This window comes from Myotis yumanensis, unplaced genomic scaffold (assembly GCF_028538775.1).
Source record: "Myotis yumanensis isolate MYYU_CA2020_CCGP unplaced genomic scaffold, mMyoYum1.0.hap1 SCAF_8, whole genome shotgun sequence".
Lineage (NCBI taxonomy): Eukaryota > Metazoa > Chordata > Mammalia > Chiroptera > Vespertilionidae > Myotis > Myotis yumanensis.
Window position 1 is genome coordinate 85,027,291 of NW_027223759.1, and position 24,023 is coordinate 85,051,313.

The following is a 24,023-nucleotide window of genomic DNA, read 5'->3' on the forward strand; positions in this document are numbered from 1 at the left end:
GGGGCAAAGATGAGAAAAATAGTCCAAAATTATTTATTTAGTATATATTTAATGATAACTATGTATATGTTTTGACTACAGATGAAGAGATAAAAGGCTGTTAAATTCTGATCAAGAAGTAAGATAGATAATGTCTAACATAGAAAACTAAAAAAAAACAAAATGGGGGAGATACGTGGAGTTACTGAGATAAACACAAAAGATGTAGCTAAGATGTTGAAAGAAGTTGACTCTAGAGAGGGGAATGGGAGGGAAGAACACAAGAAATGGTTTCTGGTCCTTAATCTTACAGCTCTAGTCAACTTTTTAAACTGTGTAATGTATAACTTTGCTAAAAACAAAAATTTTAATTACAACTTAAATATATATCTTTTGACCTGACAATGAATGGCCTCTAATGAAACAGTTGTGCTAGGGAACAAAAGATATACAAGGATGTTCACTGTAGTATTGTTTATAACAGTAAAAAATCAGGGGCAAATCAAATGTACATCATCAGAGCTGGTGAAATACATTATGTGTTGCTTTGCAGCTATTGAAAAGGATGATGTAGCTCTACTCTAGTATGTAGATATGTTCATAGATATTATAAAAAATGAGTATTACAATTCTACATTTATGTTTGATCCAGTTTTTTAAAATGTGAATTATGTGTATTAAAAAGTCTGGATACATGCTTAAAATGTTAACAGTGTTTCCTCTGAGTAGTGGAATTACTGATATTTATCACTTCTATATTCCTTTTTGAATAGATCATGACAGTGAGCATGCATTGCTTTTATAATTAGAAAATGCAATAAACCTTTTTTATTATGCCAGTTGTAATAATCAGTGAATGACAGAAAAGAAATATTGATTTTTCTGAGCAGTGAATGTGGATAGTTATTAATTAACTCAAGGATGTTCAGGGAACATTCTATAGATAGGTTCACTTCCAAACAGAATTCTGTGACTCTAAATTTTCTTTTTAGGCTATACAGATTATTGGTAAATGTTTCCTTTTTGGCACGTAGAACTGTGTTCCATATATATATTAGCTGAATTCAGGACAAATTAAAACAATAGAAGTTTATCATTTTTATATTATTTTACTAATTTGGAGACCATCACAATCTTCCAATTGGAAACCTCATTTTAAGTGGGGGGAAAAAGAGTTTTAAATATTTTAATGTTTTTTTATTGTACTCCTTCTGAAATGGATAAAATAATTCCCAATTAAAGTCAAATTTTTGTTACAATGTGATCATCTTTAAGCCAATGGCTGTTTATGCAACAAAATTTATTTTAATATACAATTCATCTGGACTTTCCAGATCAGAATGAAATGCCAATAAAAAATTATAAACATAACTGACAAAAGCAGATTAAGCACGAGAGAGTTCTTTCCCTTCAATGATAATGGGTAAAAAAAAAAAATCTCTGCATGTTAGATATAGCATTTTGGTTAATACTGCCCTTTAGCCTCAATCCTTTGTTTTATCAGTGGCTATATGAAGGTACAGTTAGAGATTCATAACTATCTTCTCCTTAGCACATAGATTACCTCCTCTTTTCATTAACTATACTATCCACAAAGTAAGATGAGAGTATAACTTTTTTCGCTATAACCCTTTTCTCCCAGAACCATTAATATCTTCTAGTTCACCACTCTTTGGGTACCTTGAAGACGTTTACAAAACTTGGACCAAATTGATACATAAAGGTATCACACTACTAATACACAGAAAGCGTACACTATCATCTACTTCACTACAAGAAGGATAGAAAAAAGCAACTAGGGAGAATGGTTGTAACCTTAAATTTGAGTTCTCCAGATTTTAACATTTTGCATACTTACATCATTTTTATCTTCACAGCTCTTTGTTATTATAATCAGAGCAGATATCTGTTCCATTTTCAGAGTTTCAGGTGTCCCTGAGCACACATTTTATAAGCAGTAGAGGAAGAATATGGTTCCCAGACCAGTGTTCTTTTCATTAATAATATATCATGTTGGATTTTATTGACTTTGTTTTTATAGTGAATTTGAGTAGTCATGTTTTCAAGTCTTCAAGCTTTTGCAACAGGAAGTTCCTTTTTTGTGTGAGGTCCAACCCCATCATTTCCTTCTCTATCTGATCTATCATCCTTCAAACGTTATTCCCATGCCCTCTTATTGCTGTCCCTGGAATGTGCTGTCCATATTTCTATTTATCTCATTTGAATTATTTATTTATTTTCTCAATAAAATACAGGCAGTCATCACTTTGCACAGTAGTACAGGACCATAAAAATGACCATTTAAGCTGAAACTATGTAAAGTGACCTTGATAATCAATGGGGAAAATTATGGTTGTTTCTAAGGCCTTTAAATTTTTCATTAAAATGTCTCTTACTTTCCCTTATAAATGTATAGGGAAATGAGAAATAATAAAACTAGCCCTGGCCGGATGGCTCAGTTGGTTGGAGCATCGTCCCATACATCAAAAGATTGCGGTTTGATTTCCTGTCAGGACACATACCTAGGTTGCTGGTTCAGTCCCAGTTGGGGCACATATGGGAGGCAGCTAATTGATGTCTCTCTCCCATTCCCTTCCTCCTCTCTAAAATCAGTGCATGTCCTCAGAAGAGGATAAATAAATAAAATCTGTGAAACCAGTGCTTATTTTTTTTTAAAAAAAGTAAAATTAATACTGATTTACTGTCCTGTCATTCTAAACATTAGAAACATTGAGAACTTACGTATTTTATTTCTTCATAAAAACTTATAACAAGTAGTTTGAACAGGCTTGTGCCCTTCTCGTCATATAAATTAAAATTCAGAGTGAGCATTCTTTCTTGTCTTAGCAAATTGTCATAATTCTTTCTAAGTTTGAATTTACTTCCAATGTTTGCTCCTCTGCATTTTTTTAAGTAAACTTTTATTGATTTCAGAGAGGAAAGGAGAGGGAGAGGGAGAGAGAGATAGAAACATCGATGATGAGAGAGTATCACTGTTTGGATGCCTCCTGCACATCCCCCACTAGGGATCCAGTGCACAGCCCAGACATGTACTCTAGCCTGAAATTGAACTGTGACCTCTTGGTTCCTAGGTCAACACTCAACCACTGAACCATACCAGCTGGGCAGTCCTCTGCATTTTTAATGTTGTAAAATACCTCCAAGATTTCCTTGAATGAGAAGTTTTATGCCAGCATCATGTCCTCAATAAAAACTTCATCCTTTTTATTATACCCACTTTCATCATGTTGATAAGTTCCCCTTCACTAAATTCCCTTCTCTGTGTATCTAGAGTCTCTTAAACCAGCGGTCACCAAACGGTGGTCCGTGAGGTCCGAAAGGTTGGCAACCACTGCCTTAAACAGTAGCAGTATATATTTCCACCATCAGCTGTTTTTTATCCATTTTCATGTGGGTTTATTGTTGGGAGATGAGGCAGCACAAGTATACACTTTGCTGTCTCTGCAGGAACTGAGTAACAGGTGCCCAGCGACAGATCACCAGCAGACATTGAAGGAAGTGATGTGTTGGGTCATTGGTCGTGATATGTCTATTATTTATGTAGAGAGTTTTGGACTACAATCTAGCAGCAAAGATTGTATTTTATGTGATTATTTACAATTAATATATTCACAGTGGAAACTGAAATTTGTACCTTGTTGTTGAGAGATAGGTGTTACTTGACTAAACTGTGGTAACAGAAATTTGTACGTATCTGGATAGTGCAAAGTGAGGCCTGTCTGTGTCTAGGCATCTCCAGATAACTAGTCTTATCTGTATGGCTATGCATGTAATAAGGCATCAGGGGAAAAGTTGTTGAATGAAAATAGAAAAAAGTATAGTATCTTCATGGGAAGCTAGATTTCTGTTTGATTTGGTTTTTTGGTTTTTTGAGTAAATGAATGAATGGATAGATGTTTTTCTATATGTAGTTTTAGTTCTATAGAGTCTATAAAAATAAATTTTTGTGCTTTACTTTTTGAAAGCCATGTACAAATCTGAAACCTTATTTGCATTACGTTGCAGGCTGACCTCTGTGTCCCTCGATTGAATGAAGGGGACCAAGTTGTACTGATAAATGGTCGGGACATTGCAGAACATACCCATGACCAGGTTGTCCTGTTTATTAAAGCTAGCTGTGAGAGACATTCTGGGGAACTCGTACTTCTAGTCCGACCTAATGGTAAGTAGTCTACGTAGCACTGGATAGTTTTCATAATTATTAGTGTTTCTTAATGGAATAACAGCCAGAGTAGGCTTTGAAACCTAAACCTGTCTTGTCATATCAGTTTCCTGCTCAAAGTATAGTGGCTTCCATTCACACTTGGAGTAAAATGTAAGTTCTTGACCTCCTTGCCTACCACTCAGCCTTGCTCACTCTGTTCTGTGCTGGCTTTCCTGCTATTCCTTCTGCCTACATTTTGTATGCTTTTCCTGATTTTGTATGACTTATACTCTCACTTCCTTCAGGTTTCCTGTCACGTGTGATCCTCAGAAAGTCCTTCTCTTCTGACTACCATAGCTAAAATGGCCTCCTTCTTCTCCCACTTGCTCTAGTAGTAGTAATAGATAATCAATAAATAATTGTTGAATGAATTAGTAAATTTTGAACTCTGTTCCACTTTTAGAAAACTCTGTAACAAGCTACAGTTAAAGCATTTTTTTAAGCCTGTCTGTGTTTTTAGTAGAGAATGCCTAGTAGCCTAATCATGTCATCTCCTGCTCTGGACAGCTGATGTGCTAATTCAGAGTCAGAGTCCCAGGGTTGGAGAAGCCCTAATGCTGTAAGCTCTGGCTCCTTTACTAACTGCTTGAGTTCCTCGGTAGTGATCTCAAGAATGTCCTACCGGTGCAGAGCACTCAGTAGCTCATGAAGTAGTTCATCCCCCCTTTGAATACCTTGAACTATTAATTTGAACTAAAATCCAAATTCCTTCAGTCCTGTTGTTCCTAATTCTATCACTTTGTGTTATGCAGAATAAATTTAATCCCTCTTCCTTCAGTTTTTTGACAATAGCTGATTTTACCAGAAACCCTCCCCCTTTCCTCCAGTTCAGTAACCCCAGATCCTTCAGTGAGTGTTCATATGGCGTTGTTTCAAGTTCCCTCCACACTGTATCACTCTCCTCTGGAAAAAGTTCTTGTATGCCTGTATCCCAGCATTAGACATAGTCTTCTGGTTTTATTCTGAACAGTTTACTATTAATCATAGTCTTAGCCATAAGAATAATTATTGGTTAATGCTGTATTACCAGTTGTTGAATATATACCTGTGGTATATATTCAAGTAAAATGTAATTAGAACTCTACCTATTCCTACACCACACCCAACCCTGTAAAAATTGCAAGAAAAAAATACAAAACTCATTTTGCCTGCCCAAAAATGGAGGATTTGGGGCAAGATGGAGGGCGTAGCCCTCGCCCTTTCAAACACAACATTCTATTTTGACTTTTCAAGGAACTCATTTAGATCTGATACTTAGGTGATTCATTATTAGGCATTTTCTGTTAAGTAAGCAACTTAAATTTTATACTAAGATAACATCCTCTCTGTTTTTTTTTCTCTTGATAACAGATATTAAAGAACATAATAATAATAGTTTTTAAATGTTTTCCATGCACCTGAACTCTTCTGTTTTCTCTTTTAATCTTTACAGCTATCCAGTGACATATGTGACATCCCCATTTTATAGTTGAGGACATTTTGACACCTAGACATTCAGTTTCTGCTCACAAATTTATGACTAGTACGGACCCAAATATAAACAAAAGTCCATATGATGGAAAAGTCTTAGCTTTTTTGCAGTTCAAATCACCTCATTTATACTTTAAATTAGGAGAGGAACCCACCTAGGTCTTGACAAAACGTCTTTCTATTATTATTTTATTGTCAAAATCTGGGCAAGACCTGTATTCACTTTCATGGTCTACCTTGTCCCTTTTTTACTTAAAATAACAAACAGCAGGTCATCGAATAATTTTTCATTGAACATCTGATATTGTTATGCCCAGATTCCAGGATCCCCAAAAGACCACCAGGGAGCCAGCCAGGTCCGATGTAAAAACAAAAGGAGTCTTTATTTGAGCTAGCTCAAGCTCTCTGTCCACCACACTCGCCGACGCAGTGGCAGAGGGCAGAGAGAGCCAGCTCTGTGGGGAGCGGGGTTTTATAGTAAGGGGAGGAGAGAGGACTGTGGGCCCTGCCGATTGGCCAGGCGCAAGTCTGGGTCTTGTTACACAGGATGTGGTTGTGTCTATGGCGCGCACTTCCCTTAATTATCATTGGTTAGTTTAAAGAAATCCTAGGTGTGGCTAGCAGAGGCTTGGGCTTCTGGGAAGAAGCTCCTTGCTGAGTTCATGGCTGCCCAAAAATGGAGGATCCGGGGAAAGATGGAGGGCGTAGCCCTCGCCCTTTCAGATATAACATTGATGAGAAAAAGAAAAAGATTCCTGGCCAGATCACTGTGTGAAGTTTCCACATTCTCCCCTATGTCTCCCGGGGTGTTCTCTGCTGACTCGGGTTCCTCTCACATCCCAAAGATACGCACGTGAGGTGAATTGACGTTTCTACCTTGTCCTAGTCTGAGCGAGTATGAATGTGTGTGTGAGTGGCCCTGTGATGGAAAGGCATCCTTTCTAGGTGCCCTGAACTGCCAGGTGAGGTTCTAGCCACCTGCGATCCTGAACTAAAATAAGCAGGTTGGGAAATAATTATTTTACCTGTTTTTATTAATTTTTATTAAATTTGTGAATAGCTCACATTTATTTCAATATTAAATATTAGAAGTAGTATCAACAATGTTAAGTGAAGACTTTACTGCATAATCAAAATTTAAAATTATGTTTGCCAAAAATATCAGAAAAAGAGTTTCTCTTTTTCTGGTATTTTCCCTTTTAAGTCTTATTTCTTCTTAGACAATATGCATTCATTCCTTTTTGCTTTTTTGTTCTTCATTTCCAAAACTTATTCTTCCCAAAAGTACATACATATCTGAGCAGAAACCAAAACTCTTAGTCAAGGATATAAGAGACCCCTAGCTTGACTCCATTCTTTAGAGGGCTGTTTTCTGTATCTCCTTCAGCCTTGCCTCCCACCACCACCACCACCGTGGGGTCAGGATTTTGTAGGAGCAAGGGGACATGCCAGGGCATCACCTGTGACTTCCCCATCCTTCCTAGACCACTATTTTCAACTTTCGATTCTCTGTCCAATTAGCTCTCAGTCTGTGTGCCCATTCTCCCAAGGTGGCTCACATGATGTGTGTAGACTTAGGGGGCATGGCTACTAGTAAGATGCAGCAATTTGCAGAGAGATGTAAACAAGCTTACATATGGATTGGGATGTTCATGGGAATGTTGATATTCTCCCATGTTAAATAATGTATCTGAGGGCAAGAAAAGAAAAAGGGTGGACTATAGGCCAGGGTCTAGGGTCTGTCTCTCCTCACACTGCCTTGGCCATGAATTCTGGCCTAGGTTCTCATTTGAAATGCAGACTCCGAGGTTGTTTTGTAAATATGTCAAGGAGAGGACAAAACATGTTTTGTTTAGAACTCTGTTTCCTTTATAACCATTCGTATCTAGACATATAGTATACTAGAGGCCCGGTGCACAAAAATTTGTGCACTCGGGGGGGGAGGGGGGGTCCCTCAGCCCGGCCTGTGCCCTCTCGCAGTCTGGGACCCCTCAGGAGATAACGACCTGCTGGCTTAGGCCTGCTCCTGGGTGGCAGAGGGCAGGCCCAATCCCTAGGTGCAGCCCCTGGTCGGGCTCAGAGCAGGGCTGATTGGGGAGTTGGGGCACCGCCCCCTGTCATGCACAGAGCAGGGCAGATTGGGAGGTTGTGATGCCACCCTCAGTCACGCTCAGGGTAGGGCCGATTGGGGGGTTGGGGCACTGCCCCCTATCACACTCAAGGCAGGGTCAATGGGGAGGTTGCAGCACCACCCCCTGTCACGCACAGAGCAGGGCCAATTAGGGGGTTGGGGCACTGGCCCCCCCCCCCTGTCACGCACAGAGCAGGGCCCATCAGGGGGTTGTGGAGCTCCCCCCTCTCATGCACAGAGCAGGGCCCATCAGGGGGTTGTGGAGCTCCCCTGTCACACACAGAGCAGGGCGGATCGGGGGTTGGGGCGCCACCTGTGTCACACTCAGGGCAGGGCTGATGGAGAGGTTATGGCTCTACCCCGTCACAGACAGAGCAGGGCCGATCAGGGGGTTGGGATGCCACCCCCTGTCACACACAGAGCCGCAGGGTGATCAGGGGGTTTGGGCATTCACCCCTGTCACGCTGATCTGGTGCCAGGAGGCCTTGCGGCTCTGCTGATCCCGGTGCCGGGAGGCATATTACCCTTTTACTATATAGGATAGAGGCCTGGGGGCCGGCTGGTTTGCCCTGAAGGGTGTCCTGGATCAGGGTGGGGGTCCCCACTGGGGTGCCTGGCCAGTCTGGGTGAGGGGCTGAGGGCTGCTTTCAGGCTTATGTTTTGATTGAAGCTCCCAACTGCTCCTTTTTTTCTTTTTTTTTTTTCTTCTGGGCCAGCTTTAGCTCTGGCTCTAGCTCTGAGGCTTCCGCTGCTGGTTTGTTTGCCGTTCTATAATCGAAACAATGTATAACTTCAGCTCTGAGATCCCAGCCGGCTATATTTGTTAGAATGTTTCAAATTGCCAGCTCAGAGTCCGCAGTCACAGGAGCAAGCAAGCCTCATGTTCGCTTCCAGCTGCCTGGCTGCCGGCCGCCATCTTGGCTGACAGTTAATTTGCATAAGGATATGCTGATTAGCCAATGGGAAGGGTAGCGGTCGTACGCCAATTACCATGTTTCTCTTTTATTAGTGTAGATAGGCTTCTATTTGTACTCTTGCCTTATGTCCCACAAATAGGACAGGTCTCTTCAGAGCTGCTTCTTGAAAGCTCCTCTTTTTCTTAATGTCTCTTCAAGTTATGGAGATTTTCAGCAATTATAGCCAAGAACCGTTCTTTTCCTCTAAGGTGCGGCAAACTTCTTCGTCTCCGCAGTCACCGTTTGCCCCTACACCATGACATCAGACTCAGATCTGATGAATTATGAATAAATAAATTATTTTTCCTGACACATAATTAAAGAATAAATCTGGTAAATTCTTTTCCCAATTCATTAAGTTCTTCATGTGTCTTTATTAAAATTTTTATTTTATTTTTTTGTCTTAGCTATCTATGATGTAGTGGAAGAAAAGCTTGAAACTGAGCCAGACTTCCAGTACATTCCTGAAAAAGCCCCACTAGATAGCGTCCATCAGGATGATCATTCCCTGCGGGAGTCAATGATCCAGCTAGCTGAGGGGCTTATCACGGGAACAGTCCTGACACAATTTGATGTAAGTAATATTGTATGGTTTCTTTCTTTTTTTAAGATTTTTAAAATTTTAATATTTAAAGAGAGAATTGGGAAGGAGAGAGAGAGAAATATCCATCCCCAATGGATCAAGCCTGCAACCTGAGCATGTGCCCTGACAGGGAATTGAACCATCAACCTTTCAGTGCACAGGACTACACCCGACCAACTGAGACACACCAGCCAGGGCAATATTGTATGATTTCTTTTTTCTTTTCTTTTTTAATTGATTTCAGAGAGAAAGGGAGAGGGAGAGAGAGAGAGAAACACCAATGATGAGAGAGAATCATTGATTGGCTGCCTCCTGCACTCCCCCTACTGGGGATCGAGCCCGAAACCCGGGCATGTGCCCTTGACCGGAGTAGAACTTGGGACCCTTCAGTCCGCAGGCCAACGCTCAATCCACTGAGCCAAACCAGCTAGGGCTGTTATGATTTCTTAACTGCCTTATCTATCAGTTATAATTTACAAACTAAAATGGCATTCTGAGAAATATTTGAGAATAGTTCTAAAATACAAAGTTTTAAAAATTGCTCCCAAAACACTAGCTATGGTTACATAAATAGATGTCTACTTAAAAGAGAAAAATAGATTTTTATGCATATGTCATCAAACTACATTTTTTTCTGTAATTAAATAACTGTTTTTGTGAAAGTTGGCAGATGAAGGTAGGCAATTGCAGACTTAAAAATCCTAAGTTAAAGGAAAATAACTTGAACCTTGTAGTATTTAATTTTTGTCAGTGTAGTTAGCCATCATTAGTATTTGTGCTCTGAAGTATATGTTATGTTACAGGTAACTGACTAAAATATTTGTGACTAAAAAAGATTTAAGGTCTGTCAGTTTTGCTTGTTTCTTTAAGTTCTGGGTTCATATACTTTAAATATCTACAAACTAAATAAAAGCTAAATGTTTTCTGCAGATTTTCTGTTCAAAACTTCAGGTACTTTTTGCTGTAAGAAAAATTGTCTTCATTTATTTTGCCATTCTCTAAATCAGTGGTTCTCAGCCTTCCTAATCCGCGACCCTTTAATACAGTTCCTCATGTTGTGGTGACGCCCAACCATAAAATTATTTTCATTGCTACTTCATAACTGTAATTTTGCTACTGTTATGAATCATAATGTAAAAATCTGATATGCTATTTGTGTTTTCCGATGGTCGCGACCCACAGGTTGAGAACCACTGCTAAATTATTATGTACAACTCATATCAGAATTTGTACAGAATTTAGTTTTGCAAATCTGGTTTAATATCCTATCGGCCTAAGGTACATCATTGTATAGATGAGGTATTCTAAGGGGAGAAAAAGCTTGTTTCATAGCATAGGAACAAGTCGGAAAAACAAAATGATAACTTTTGATGGCTTACTGATCTCATACCTTTTTGTTTTGTTTTGTTTTAGCAACTATATCGGAAAAAACCTGGAATGACAATGTCTTGTGCCAAATTACCTCAGAATATTTCCAAAAATAGATACAGAGATATTTCGCCTTGTAAGTATCTATGATTTCTGTATGTTAGGCTTTAATCTTTTAACATAACTTTACTAAAAAAATTTTCTTTTGAAATTTTTTCAGATGATGCTACACGGGTAATTTTAAAGGGTAATGAAGATTATATCAATGCAAATTATATAAATGTAAGTTTATTTTTATTATATCATTGGTATAAGAAGGGCCACTATAAACTGAGATTTAATTACTTTTTGTTAAAAGCCTAACCTTGAGAGAATATTAAAACTTTTACATATTTTAAAATATTATAAAATTAATGTTAAAAATAGTTTGATACTGGCATATTAATATATACATAGAACAGTGAAATGGAATAATCTAGTCTAGAAATAGGCTGAAATAAAGACTAGAATTTTGTTTACGGTAGAGATAGCCTTTTAAATTATTTAAGGTAAAACTGATGATCTAGTAAATGAATTCGGTCTATCTGTAATATACCATGGTAAGGAGGTCTCCTCCCACCCCCATGGGGCAAAAAGAGGATTACTATTTTTACTTTGTATTACAGAAAATTTTAAACATACATAAGTAGAGAAAAAGTAAAATGAACCTCCTTATACATATGACTCAGCTTCAATAATTACCAACTAATGGCCAACTTTGTTTCATCTATCCCCTCACCGTGCCCCCACACATCCACATTGTTTTGGAACAAATCCACACATCATATAATTGATCTATAAACACTTTACACATTCTTGAGGCCAGCATACATTTTAGATGTATCAAATATAAATGTATGAAATGGACATGAAAATACTTGGAGGAATATGTGAGAATTGTTTAAAATCTCAGAAGGGAGAAGGCTTTTCTAAGCTTAGGTACATGTCTGAGCTATAAAAAAAGATTGATGAGTTGGGCAATGTATAAATTTTAATTTAGGGGATGCTTTGAAAAGTACTAAAATAAAATGACAAACTGAATTTTTTAAATAGTATAAAGGGCTTATTTCATCAATATATAAAGAGCTCTATAAGTCTCCGCCACTGTCGCTACACTCACCAGCCATGAGCCCAGCTTGTGGCTGAGCAGCACTCCCCCTGTGGGAGCACACTGACCACCAGGAGGCAGCTCCTGCATTGAGCGTCTGCTCCCTGGTGGTCAGTGTGTGTCATACTGACCGGTTGTTCCGCAGTTTGGTTGATTTGTATATTAGCCTTTTATTATATAGGATGGCCAATCTTGTTCCACCTAAACACTACCCCCCCCCCCCGATTTATTTAAATCAAATATATCACTTTTTGTAAATACAATCAATTCTTGTTATTTGTAATAGTCTATAAAGTCTTCATTAACCCTGAATTAGCAAATACTGAATCCTTGCTGCAAGGGAAAAATATTTGGTATGGGTCCCATGAGCCTCTATTTGCAACATTTTTGTCAGTTAATCAGTACATAACCTTGCTTCTGTTTAAAGATACCTTATTTAGTACACATTGTTGATTAATTAACATTGAACTCACACCCAACAGCACTATAACTCATGCCTGAGAGAAGCTTATCTAATGTGTATTTTCTCCATAAGGCATTTCATGGCCTCTTTACACTTAGAACAGTAGGCAGCACTTTAGCACTTGGGGACTGTTTTAAACAGTGAAATCGCTAGCAACAAGCACAGAAATTTTAAAACATGGCACTACATAGACTGTAAAAAGGGCAGTTGTTTAAGTATGAGAGCAGAAGCAAGAAGGCAGAACAGCAGCATCTTACCAACATTAGCAGGAAATGTACACTTTGGGTGGCTCAGAGTTTTTCCTCTTTGGACATGTCTATAAATAACCATGAAAGCTCTGCAAGCACTTTGGGATTACAAATAAATTTTAGCAAGCAGGCAAACTTTCAAATACAGAATCTGTGGATAGTGATGATTAACTATTTTAGTATGTATCTCTGGGGACCTTTTTTATTTTTATTTTTTTAACAAAACCACAATACCATTATAACACTTTAAAAAATAATACTGCCCTAACCGGTTTGGCTCAGTAGATAGAGCATCGGCCTGCGGACTCAAGGGTCCCCAGTTCGATTTCGGTCAAGGGCATGTACCTTGGTTGTGAGCACATCCCCAGTGGGGAGTTTGCAGGAGGCAGCTGATCGATGTTTCTCTCTCATCGATGTTTCTAACTCTCTGTCCCTCTCCCTTCCTCATTGTAAAAAATCAATAAAATATATTTTAAAAAAATAAATAAATAAAAAATACTAACAGTTAAATAAAAATACACTTTTCTTAAAAAGAAAAATGCAAATCAAAACTGCGAAGAATTACCATTTTTTACTTATCAGACTGAAATGTCGGAAAGTTTGATAATACTATATATAAGTCTATATCCTTTATCTGAAAACTTGAGATCAAAGATGCTTCAGAATTTAGAAATTTTTTGGATTTTTTTAAGGTTATTAAGTGCATATATCATATATAGGTAACATCCTTAGCAGGCTATAATGAGTATATTATATTGAACATGCCAAATATAGATATTTCCACTAACAGTCTTAGATGAGATCAACTCAGATGTTCCTGTCAAATGAGTCCAGGTTAGGTCAGGTGTACCAAAAGAAAAAGACAGAGTTACACTTTATTATTAAGGACATTATCAGGAAACAGTCATTTCTCATACATTATGGTAAAAGTATAAATATGTGCAATCTCTTTGGAGAGCAATTTGGTACTCTCTGACAAAATTCTAAATGCACATATACTTTGATTCAGCATTGTCATTTCTTCCTATTGCCCACACAAATAGGTTTCTTGTAATGTGCCCAAAAATTTTAGGTTTGCAAAAGTATTCAGTGCAGTTTTGTTTATGGTAGCAAAAAGATTAGCAGCAACTTAAATATCTGTTAAATAAAGTATGATATATTTATATAGTAGAGCCACTAAAAAGAATGAAATTTTTTTACTAATCTGACATGATCTCAAAGATAAGTAGAAAAAAAGAAAATGGCCCTGGCCAGTTTTGCTGAGGGGTTAGAGCATTGGCCCTCAGACCGAAAGGACTCGGGTTTGATTCCCGGTCAAGGGCATGTACCTTGGTTCCAGGTTTGATTCCCCAGCCCTGGTCGGGAGGCAACCAATTGATGTATCTCTCTCACATCATTGTTTCTCTCTCTCTCTCTCTCTCTCTCTCTCTCTCTCTCTCTCTCTCTCTCCCCCCCTCTCCCTCCCTCCCTCTCCCTCCCTCTTTCTTTCCCTCCCTCTCCCCCTCCTTCCTCCCTTTTACTTTCTCTCAAAATCAATAGAAAAAATATCTTCAGGTGAGGATTTAAAAAAAAGAAGAAACAAAATGCAGAACAACATTATGTACTTATGTTTTACAGAAAAAAAAAGAAAAATCGTTTTGATGTTCACTTGTATGTTGTATGTAGAATATCTCTGAAAGGATATATTAGCAACTGAAAAATAGGATTGCTCTCCTGGACATAAACTGGAGGCTGGGATGAAAGGGAAATTTCTTTCTCTTTTCACCCTTTGGTATTCTTCCAATTGCCATGTGCATATGCCACCTTTTCTTTTTTAAAATTGAATCTCAAAATGTAGTAGGATGATGACTTATCTTACCCAAATATGATCTTAACCTCTTTCTGAAAATAATGAATTTAAAATATTTTTTTAATATCCTTTTATGTAATCTATATATAAAAGGCTAATATGCTAATTGTCCAACCATCTGACCGGTTGCTATGACACGCATTGACCACCAGGGGGCAGATGCTCAATGCAGGAGCTGCCGTGACATGCACTGGCCATTTACAGAGAAATGACACCACGGACCTGGTGCCCATAAAGCAACACTCGGCTTCCCCAAAGTGGGACACAGGCCCTGCCACCACCCAGGAGCGAAAGCCCACCAAATCGCAGCCAACGCTGCCAAGACCCCATGGTGCAAAGTGCGGCCCACAGCCCAGCTGAGCCCGGAAACGGTGGCTGTGGGCGCTGGCTAATGACGTCACATAACAATGCATGGCTTCCTCTCCCTAGTGACTAACCTCCTTGTTGGTTCTTCAGCCCAGGAACACGACTTGCTTTATAGCCAGGTGGAAACATTTTACACTTTAACCAAATGTCTGTTTTCCTGTGCCTCATCTCATTTGATCCTCACAGAAGTCCTGGAGTAGGTAGATAGGAGACTTGGTGGAATCCTATTTTCTTTTCATTAGCCGGAAAACAAGATTTAGAAAGCTTAGAAACTTGACCCAACTGAAAAGAAGTAAGAAATGGTGGACCTTGAAAATGACTTCAGGTTTTCTCACTGTGCAGAATATAGTCAATCACTGCTGCAGTTAAATATTTCACCCTTTGTTCCCCCTGCATGATCTATAATAATAATCTGTTTCATGTTGATATTTACTGCTGTGTTGCTGACAATTACCTGAAAGACAAGTTAGGGGTGCTTCACTGGGCTGGAAAAAGTTTAGCTAAATCAGAAAGCAGGTCTAAGTAAGCAAATTTATCTATATATATAAAGCTTTTGTTAGCGCCAATTGCACGCATGTGTTTCCATCTGTCATTGTCAATAGTGAATTTGGTTGACACTTCTATTATAGAGAAAGAGCAAATAGCAATATTAAAATATTCTAATTAATTTCCTTTCCATGTGCACAAATTTGTGCACTGGGCCTCTAGTATCCTATCTAATAATAGACAAACATGGTAATTAACTGTACCTCCGACACACTTCCCATTGGCTAATCAGGGCGATATGCAAATTAACTGCCAACCAAGATGGCGGCCGGCAGCCAGGCAGCTGAAGCAAACAGGAGGCTTGCTTGCTCCAGTGATGGAGGAAGCCAAGGTTCCCCGCCTGCTGCTGCCGGCCTCTGAGCTGCACTCTAAGAAACAATGTTGCAATTATAGAAGCTAAACAAACCCCAGAAACCTGCTCTCAGCCAGCCGGCCTCAGAGCTGGAGCTACAACAGTGTTTCAATTATAGAAGCCAAACATACCCCAGATACCTGCTTTCAGCAGCCGAGGTCTCAGAGCTGGAGCCAAGCCTCAGAACTAAAGCTGGCTCTCAGTTCCAGTGACAGCCATAGAAGGTAAATAAATCCCAGAATTAAAAAAAAGAAAGAAAAAAAGGAGAGGTTGAGAGCTTCAGTCACCCGCCAGCCTGAAAACGGCCCTCAGCCCCTCACCCAGACTGGCCAGGCACCCCAGTGGGGATCCCCACACTAAAGGGGGTGTGACCAGCTGCAAACAGCCATCATCCCTTCATCCAGGCTGGCCAGGCACCCAAGCGGGACCCCCACCCTGATCCAGGACAAACCAGCCAGCCCCCATCCGTGCACCAGGCCTCTATCCTATATAGTAAAAGGGTAATATGCAAACTGACCCTAACAGCAGAATGACTGGGAATGACTGGTCACAATGCACACACTGACCACCAGGGGGCAGATGCTCAGTACAGGAGCTGCCCTCTGGTGGTCAGGGCGCTCTCACATGGGAGGAGCTCTGCTCAGCCACAAGCCAGGCTGATGGCTACCAGTACAGCAGTGGTGGTGGGAGCCTCTCCTGCCTCCTCAGCAGTGCTAAGGATGTCCGACTGCAGTTTAGGCCTGCTCCCCGCTGGCAAGTGGACATTCCCCGAGGGCTGTCATATTGCCAGAGGGATGTCTGATTGCCATCTTAGGCCCAATCCCCTGGGGAGCGGGCCTAAGCCAGCAGGTGGTCATCCCCTGAGGGGTCCCAGACTGTGAGAGGGCACAGGCCGGGCTGAGGGACCCCCTCCCCCCCGAGTACACTGTTGTAGCTCCAGCTCTGAGGCCGGCTGGCTGAAAGCAGGTTTCTGGGGTTTGTTTAGCTTCTATAATTGCAACATTGTTTCTTAGAGTGCAGCTCAGAGGGGGAGGAGGTCCATTACCACACACTGTGCACCAGGCCTCTAGTATTATATAAAATCTAAACTAAATTGGCAGAACTTTTGCTCCTCACAAATTTTACCAGTAAGTGTTTAGAGACCAAGTCTCTGCCTCTGAAACTGGGTTCTCTGTAAAATTTCTCTTAAAACCATAATAGTGCTTTGAAAAATACTTGGATTTCTGTTTCTATTGTTTCTATTAATTGGAAGATTATATATATATATAGGCTGTTGCCAAGAAATTTCTTCTACAGGTAGAATAAGAAAGTGTTGATAAAGATTTGTTGTACTTACCAGCTGGAATGGCTCATCCTGTGCACCGAAAGATTGCCAGCTCAATTCCTGGTCAAGGCATATACCCAGGTTCTGGGTTCCATCTTCGGTCAGGGCACACAAGGCAGCCAATTGATGTCTCTCTCTCTCTCTCTCTCTCTCCCCCCTCTCTCTCTCTCTCCCTCTCCTTCTCTACCTGCCCCCCCCCACCTCTCCTTCCCTCCCTTTGTCCCTTCCTCTCTCTAAGCATGTCCTCAGGTGAAGATTTTTTTTAAAAAATTTTATTTAAAGATTTATTGTACTGACTTTGTAGTTTATTGGTATTAGTTGCATTCAATTATTTCATGGATGATTTTCATATGCTTGATAATAGTAAAAAGTACTAATATAAACGGTTTTTATTTTCATGTCTTTTACTTTTAAGATGGAAATTCCTTCTTCTAGCATTATAAATCAGTACATTGCTTGTCAAGGGCCATTACCACACACTTGTACAGATTTTTGGCAGATGACTTGGGAACAAGGCTCCTCCATGGTTGTAATGTTGACCACACAAGTTGAACGTGGCAGAGTAAGTTATACTTGAATCTTACACATTGCTTGGGCCTTCTTCAAATTACATTGCATATACTTATAGTCAAAATGTTCACATTGATTTGGTCTTTTTTATAACCTTTACATCCATAGAGGACAGAAAGTAGATTAGTGCTTGTCTAAGTCTGGAGTTGGGTTTAAAGGAGTGGGATAGAGGAATGGATGCCCATTGGTTACTAATGGGTATGGGATTTCTTTTGGAAGTGATGAAGTGATTGTGGTGATGGTTGCACAGCTCTGTGAATATATTAAAAACTATTGGCCTGTTGCACGAAGATTCACTCAATAGGCCTTCCTACCCCTGGCTGCCGGCACCGGTTTTTCTCCGACACCCGGGATCCAGGCCTTTGTTCCAGCCGCAGCAGCGAGGCTTGGCTTCTCTGCTCCGGCTGCTCCCAGCCCCTCCTTTTTTTTTCCACTCCTTGAGTGGAGCCCAGGCCCCCAGCCCCTCCTTGAGCAGAGCCCAGGGCCTGCGGGAAGCTTGGCTTTCTCTGTCGCCGGGAGCTATCCAAGCCTTCTGCTCAATCCAGCTCTGTGGCCACTGCCATCTTCAGTCATCTTCAGCCTTTGCTCCGTGCCTGCGTATGCAAATTAACCACCATCTTTGTTGGGTTAATTTGCATAGTCACTCTGATTGGCTGGTGGGTGTAGCGAAGTGATGGTTAATTTGCATGTTCCTCTTTTATTAGTGTAGATAATTGAATTGTGTGCTTTTAAAAAATTTTTTTCAATTGCAGTTGGTGTACAATATTATATTAGATGGAGGTGATTAGGCATTTTATGTAACTTATGAAGTGATCAACTAGATAAATCTATTACCCATCTGACACCATACATAGTTATTACAGTACTATTGACTGTATTCTTATGCTCTACTTTACGTTCCTATGACTATTCTGTAACTACCAATTTGTACTTCTTAATCCCTTCACTTTTTTTACCCATTCCTCCAAGCCCCCTTGCATCTGGCAACCATCAAAATGTTCTCTGTATCTATGAGTCTGTTTCTGTTCTGATTGTTTATTTTGGTTTTCAGAGTCCGCATACAAGTGATATCTTCTGTCATTTGTCTTTCTCTGATTTATTTCACTCAGCACAGTACCCTCTAGGTCAGTGATGGCAAACCTATGACACGCGTGTCAGAGGTGACACGCGAACTCATTTTTTTGGTTGATTTTTCTTTGTTAAGTAGCATTTAAATATATAAAATAAATATCAAAAATATAAGTCTGTGCTCGCTTTAGCAGCACATATACTAAAATAAGTCTTTGTTTTACTATGGTTGCAAATATCAAAAAATTTCTATATGTTACACGGCACCAGAGTTAAGTTAGGGTTTTTCAAAATGCTGACACATCGAGCTCAAAAGGTTCGCCATCACTGCTCTAGGTCCATCCATGTTGTTGCAGGTGGCAAAGTTTTATTCTTTTTTATGCCTGAATCATAGTCCATCATATATATCCAGTTCTTCTTCTTTATCCATTCATCTATTGATGAGCAACTTGGTTGCTTCCATATCTTGGCTATTGTAAATAATGTTTCAGTGAACATATGGACATATATGTCTTTTCAATTTTGTGTTTTGTGTTTCTTCAGATAAATACCCATAAGTGGAATTGCTGGGTCCCTCCCTGTCTCTTGTTATAGCCTTTTTAAAAAGTATATTTTGTCTGGCATAAATATTGTTACCCCAGCTTTTCTTTTTATTTCCATTTTTATGAAATGTCCTTTTCCATCCTTTTATTTTCAGTCTGTGTGTGTCTTTTGATCTGAAGTGAGTCTTTTGTAGACAGCGTATATAATGGTCTTGTATTGTTATCCATTCAGACACCATATGTGTTTTGTTTGAAGCATTTAATCCATTTGCATTTAAAGTAATTGTTGATGGATATTTATTGCCATTTTTGTTCATAATTTTTATCTATTTTTTCCCCTTCTTTTAGAGAAGACCCTTGAACATTTCTTGTAATACTGGTTTGGTGGTGATGAATTTCTTTAGCTTTTTCTTATCTGGGAAGCTCTTTTATCTCTTTCTTCAATTCTTAATGATAGTTTTGCTGAGTAATCTTGGTTATAGGTCCTTCTTCTCATCAGTTTGAATATTTCTTGCCAATCCCTTCTGGTCTGCAAAGTTTCTGTTAAGAAATCAGCTGACAGTCTTATGGGAGCTCCCTTGTAAGTAACTAATTACTTTCCTCATGCTGCTTTCAAGAATCTCTCTTTGTCTTTAACCTTTGGCTTTTTTGTTATTGTTGTTATTGATGAGAGAGAGAGCGAGAAACATCAATGTGAGAAAGAAACATCAATTGGTTGCCACACACCTCTACCAGGGATTGAACCCACAACCTCTTGGTGTATAGGACTACTCTCCAACCAACCGAGCCACACCAGCCAGGGCAACCTTTGGCATTTTAATGATGTGTCTTGGTGGGGGCTTCTTTGGGTTCATCTTGTATGTAACTCTCTGGGCTTCCAAGACTTGTATATCTGCTTCCTTCATTGGGTTAAGGTAGTTTTCTGTCGTTACTGTTTTCAAATAGGTTTCAAGTTCTTGCTCTTTCTCTTCTCCTTCTGTACCCCCATGATTCTAATATTGGTACACTCGAAATTGTCCCAGAGGCTTCTTATACTGTCCTCATTTTTTGGATTTTTTTTTTCTTTCTGTTCTGACTGGGTGTTTTCTGCTTCCTTATCTGCCAAATCACTGATTTGATCCTCTGCTTTATCTGTCCTCTACTGTTGGTTTCCTGTAATGTATTCTTTTTATTTTGTATTGATTGATTGATTTTATACATTCATTGGTTGATTCTTGTATGTGCCATGACCAGGATCAACCTTGGCATATCAGGACAACCAACTGAGTTACCTACCTGCCAGAGCCCCCTGTGATGTATTCTTTATTTCAGTTATTGTATTCTTCATTTATGATTAGTGCTTTTTTATGCTTTCTATCTCCATTTTTATGTTTTTATCTCCATTTTATATTTCCTATCTATTTGTTGAAGTTCTCACTAAGTTCATCTACTCTTCCCCTAAGTTCATTGAGCCCCCTTATAGCCAGTGTTTTGAACTCTACTTCCAACAGATTGTCTCTAATTTGAATCGTTCTCTTTCTGGAGTTTTATTCTGTTCCTTCATTTGGGACATGTTCCTTTGTATCCTCATTTTGGCTGCCTCCCTGTGTTTGTTTCCATGTATTAAGTAGGGCTGTTAGTCTCCCAGGCTTGGTAGATTGGCCTTATATACCAGTAATAGGTGTCTTGTAGGGCCCAATGACACGGCCTTCCCGGTCATCCAGGCTGCTCCAGGTGGGCCCCCCATGCGGGCTAAGTACACCCTCCTGTTGTAGTTGAACCTTGATTGCTGTTGGCACTTCAAAGGGAGGATTTACACCCAGGCCACTTGGCTGCAAGGAATCACTATGACTGCCTTGCAGGATCAGCTGTGCAGGGGTAGATCCCACAGAGCAGGACTTTACAGCAGGGCTCTGATGCCTGCTGGGTCCGCCCCTTGTGTGTGTCACTTGTGGAGGTGGTTCTTTGACGTTTTCTGAAGCTGTTCACCGGGTGCCACCTATGCCCTGCCTGGGGTCACCAGACCTGAGGACAAAGTGATTTGCAGTTGGCTACTATTTGTCCTGAGTTTAGAGGTGCCCAGGAGAGGCCAAGCTGCTAACTAAGGCAGGCTACCTCGAGTGCCAGGACTGGGGCCACTTTGCAAGAGGTACGGGGCACACTGAGGCCAGATGCTGCTTGTTTGAGAGATTTTGGGAAAATTGTTTATATGGAAAAGGCACTGGAAAGAGATTGGGTGGGCCCACAGGTTGGGTGGGGTGGTCTCATAGAGTCACAACAGTGTTAGCCAGGTTGATGGAGACTCAGATATGGCATCCACCTTCAGGCTCTATGGAGGGAAGGCTCAGTAAAGAAACGAGGGTCTCTGCCAGCACTTCTACCTGGGAGAAAGCTGTCCTTCCAGCCCTCGCTGGACCATTCAGTTTTTCCCTTTGTGTCCCTGGTGCCTTTCAAGCTGCTGTGAGTCCAAGTAAGTCCCTGTATGGCCCCTTTAAGAGGAACGCCTGGTGATAGAAAAAATTAAGTCAACTTAAATTTTTTAAAAAGAGGAATGCCTGGGATTCCAGCAGCCCCTCTCTCTGTCTTACTCAACCACAATCCCTGCTGGTTTTCACAGGGAAAAGTTAAGGGGACTTCACTTTCTAGTACTGAAACACTGGTCAGGGGCTTGGTGTGGCGCTGGGACTCCTTGCTCCTCAGGGGGTCCCTCCACAGCCCCCATATCCCTCCTGATTTTTAACTGTTACACATGGGTATGGCACTAGCCCATTCTGCATCTCTGCCCCTCCTACCAGTCTAGACATGGCATCTGTATATCCTTAGTTATAGGACTTTAGTTCAGCTAGGCTTCAGGCAGTTCTGAATAAAGTTGTTTTGTAGTTTAGTTGTAATTTTGATGTAGTTGTGGGAAGAAGTGAGCACAGCATTTACCTATACTGCCATCTTGACTGGAAGCTGAATTATGTAGTTTAAATGGGTGAGTTATATATCAAGAAAGCTGTTGTTTTTTTAAAATTACAATTGTGAAAATAAATGGATTGCATTTGGCATTTTAGTTGAAGATTCTTTCTCATTGTTAACTTAAATCTAAAAAGATTAAAATTAGTGCAGCATTTTTCCATTCTCATAGTAATAATTGACTCAGGCAAGAATTCATCACACATGGTAAAACACTGAGTGAAACCTTATTGTATACAGGATATTTGCAGTCTCAAAATTTATCCAAACAGATTATTACAAAGAGAAAAAAATGACAAAGAAATGTTAATAGTTGACAGAACTAGGTGCAGCATGTATGAGATTTTATTAAATTTTTCTTGTAACTTTTCTGTAAGTTTGAAAGTTATATTAAAATATCATAATTTTTAATATATATTTTTAATCTATTGATTTTAGGTGAAGTGCCACCAGTATTGGCCAGAGCCCACAGGAAGTTCATCCTATGGATGCTACCAAGTCACCTGCCACTCGGAAGAAGGAAATACTGCATATATCTTCAGGAAGATGACACTATTTAACCAAGAGGTAGGAAGCAAGATAGGTACCGTTCATTAGAACTGTTATGTTCAAGGTGAAGACTGAAAGCTGAAAATGTTTTCAGTCTGAGTTCTGGTTACTAAAAATTATTATTTTTAATTATTGAACTATTTGATTTTTGGGGATGCTTTAGAATCTCATGACGTGTATTTCCTTTATATAATAAATTTCCAGTTTCTATAGTTAAATATGAGTGGTCAGTGAGAAAATAATCTAGTAAATAAATACTTATTACTCTTAAAACTAAGGATATTCATGCCCTGCCGGCCTGACTCAGTGGTTGAGCATTGACCTATAAACCAGGAGGTCACAGTTCAATTCCCAGTCAGGGCACATACTCAGGTTGCGGGCTCGATCCCCAGTGTGCATGCAGGAGGCAGTTGATCAATGATTCTCTCTCATCATTGATGTTTCTATCTCTCCCTCACCCTTCCTCTCTGAAATCAATAAAAATATTTTTTTAAAAAAAATAACTATGCATACTCATAAAAAGCATACCTTAGACGTTTTTGCTTATAATGATTTTTCCCCTCCAAATAATATCAGTCAAATATTTGAGTACATTTGTGGAAATGGAAAGAACAATTAATTGTAAGTTATCAAATTATTCCTCTTTTTGAAGAAAGTACAGGAGAGATATTTCAGTCTCCTCAGTATTAAGGAGGAAAGATCATAGGCAGAACCCTCCCACAGCAGATAGATCATATCTTTCTTTTTAAATATATTTTTATTGATTTTAGCAAGGAAAGGAGAAGGAGAGAGAGAAAGAGAAAGAAACATCAATGATGAGAGAGAATCATTGATTGGCCACCTCCTGCATGCCCTACACTGGGGGTCGAGCATATGGCCTCACAGGGAATCGAACCGTGACCTCCTGGTTTATAGATCAATGCTCAACCACTGAGCCACGCCAGCCAGGCTATCATAGCTTTCTAATTTCTTCTTATTGCCACCTGAGTCACTCTCCTTAGCTTCCAAATCCAGACCCAGAGATGGAAATTGATTAATAAATGATGGCTTAATAACCCCATTGGAAGATGTATGTGGAAGGTGGCATTGCTGTCAGTCTGCTAGAAACAGTGTACCCCACTTTTACTGCCTGCAACTAGATATCCCCCTGCCACCTTTGGTTTTGAAGAGCGCTGTGAGAAGAAGAAGCAATTGCTAGAAAAGAGCAAACAGCACAAACTGTGAAGACCCAGGCCTATCCCATTGGAAATGAGAACTCCATTCCCTTCCACCCCCCTGAGTATGATTAAAAGAGCCCAGCAAGATAGAGCCTTACTGACCAAAAAGGAAGGAGCTAGATGTTGTGCTGAC

At 39.9% G+C, this 24,023-nt stretch overlaps 1 protein-coding gene across 6 annotated transcripts in view; it reads left to right on the forward strand.

Annotated features, from left to right (window-relative positions):
* PTPN4 (protein tyrosine phosphatase non-receptor type 4) overlaps positions 1-24,023 on the forward strand; it is a 220,165-nt gene that overhangs the window by 170,587 nt on the left and 25,555 nt on the right. For 5 of the 6 annotated variants that reach the window (XM_070423143.1, XM_070423137.1, XM_070423139.1 and 2 more), the window contains 6 exons: positions 4,006-4,162; positions 9,169-9,335; positions 10,758-10,848; positions 10,933-10,994; positions 17,423-17,569; positions 22,563-22,691. In XM_070423143.1, coding sequence (XP_070279244.1) covers positions 4,006-4,162; positions 9,169-9,335; positions 10,758-10,848; positions 10,933-10,994; positions 17,423-17,569; positions 22,563-22,691 — 753 coding nt within the window. The remainder of the gene's footprint in view (positions 1-4,005; positions 4,163-9,168; positions 9,336-10,757; positions 10,849-10,932; positions 10,995-17,422; positions 17,570-22,562; positions 22,692-24,023) is intronic. The other variant, XM_070423142.1, reaches the window with a different exon arrangement.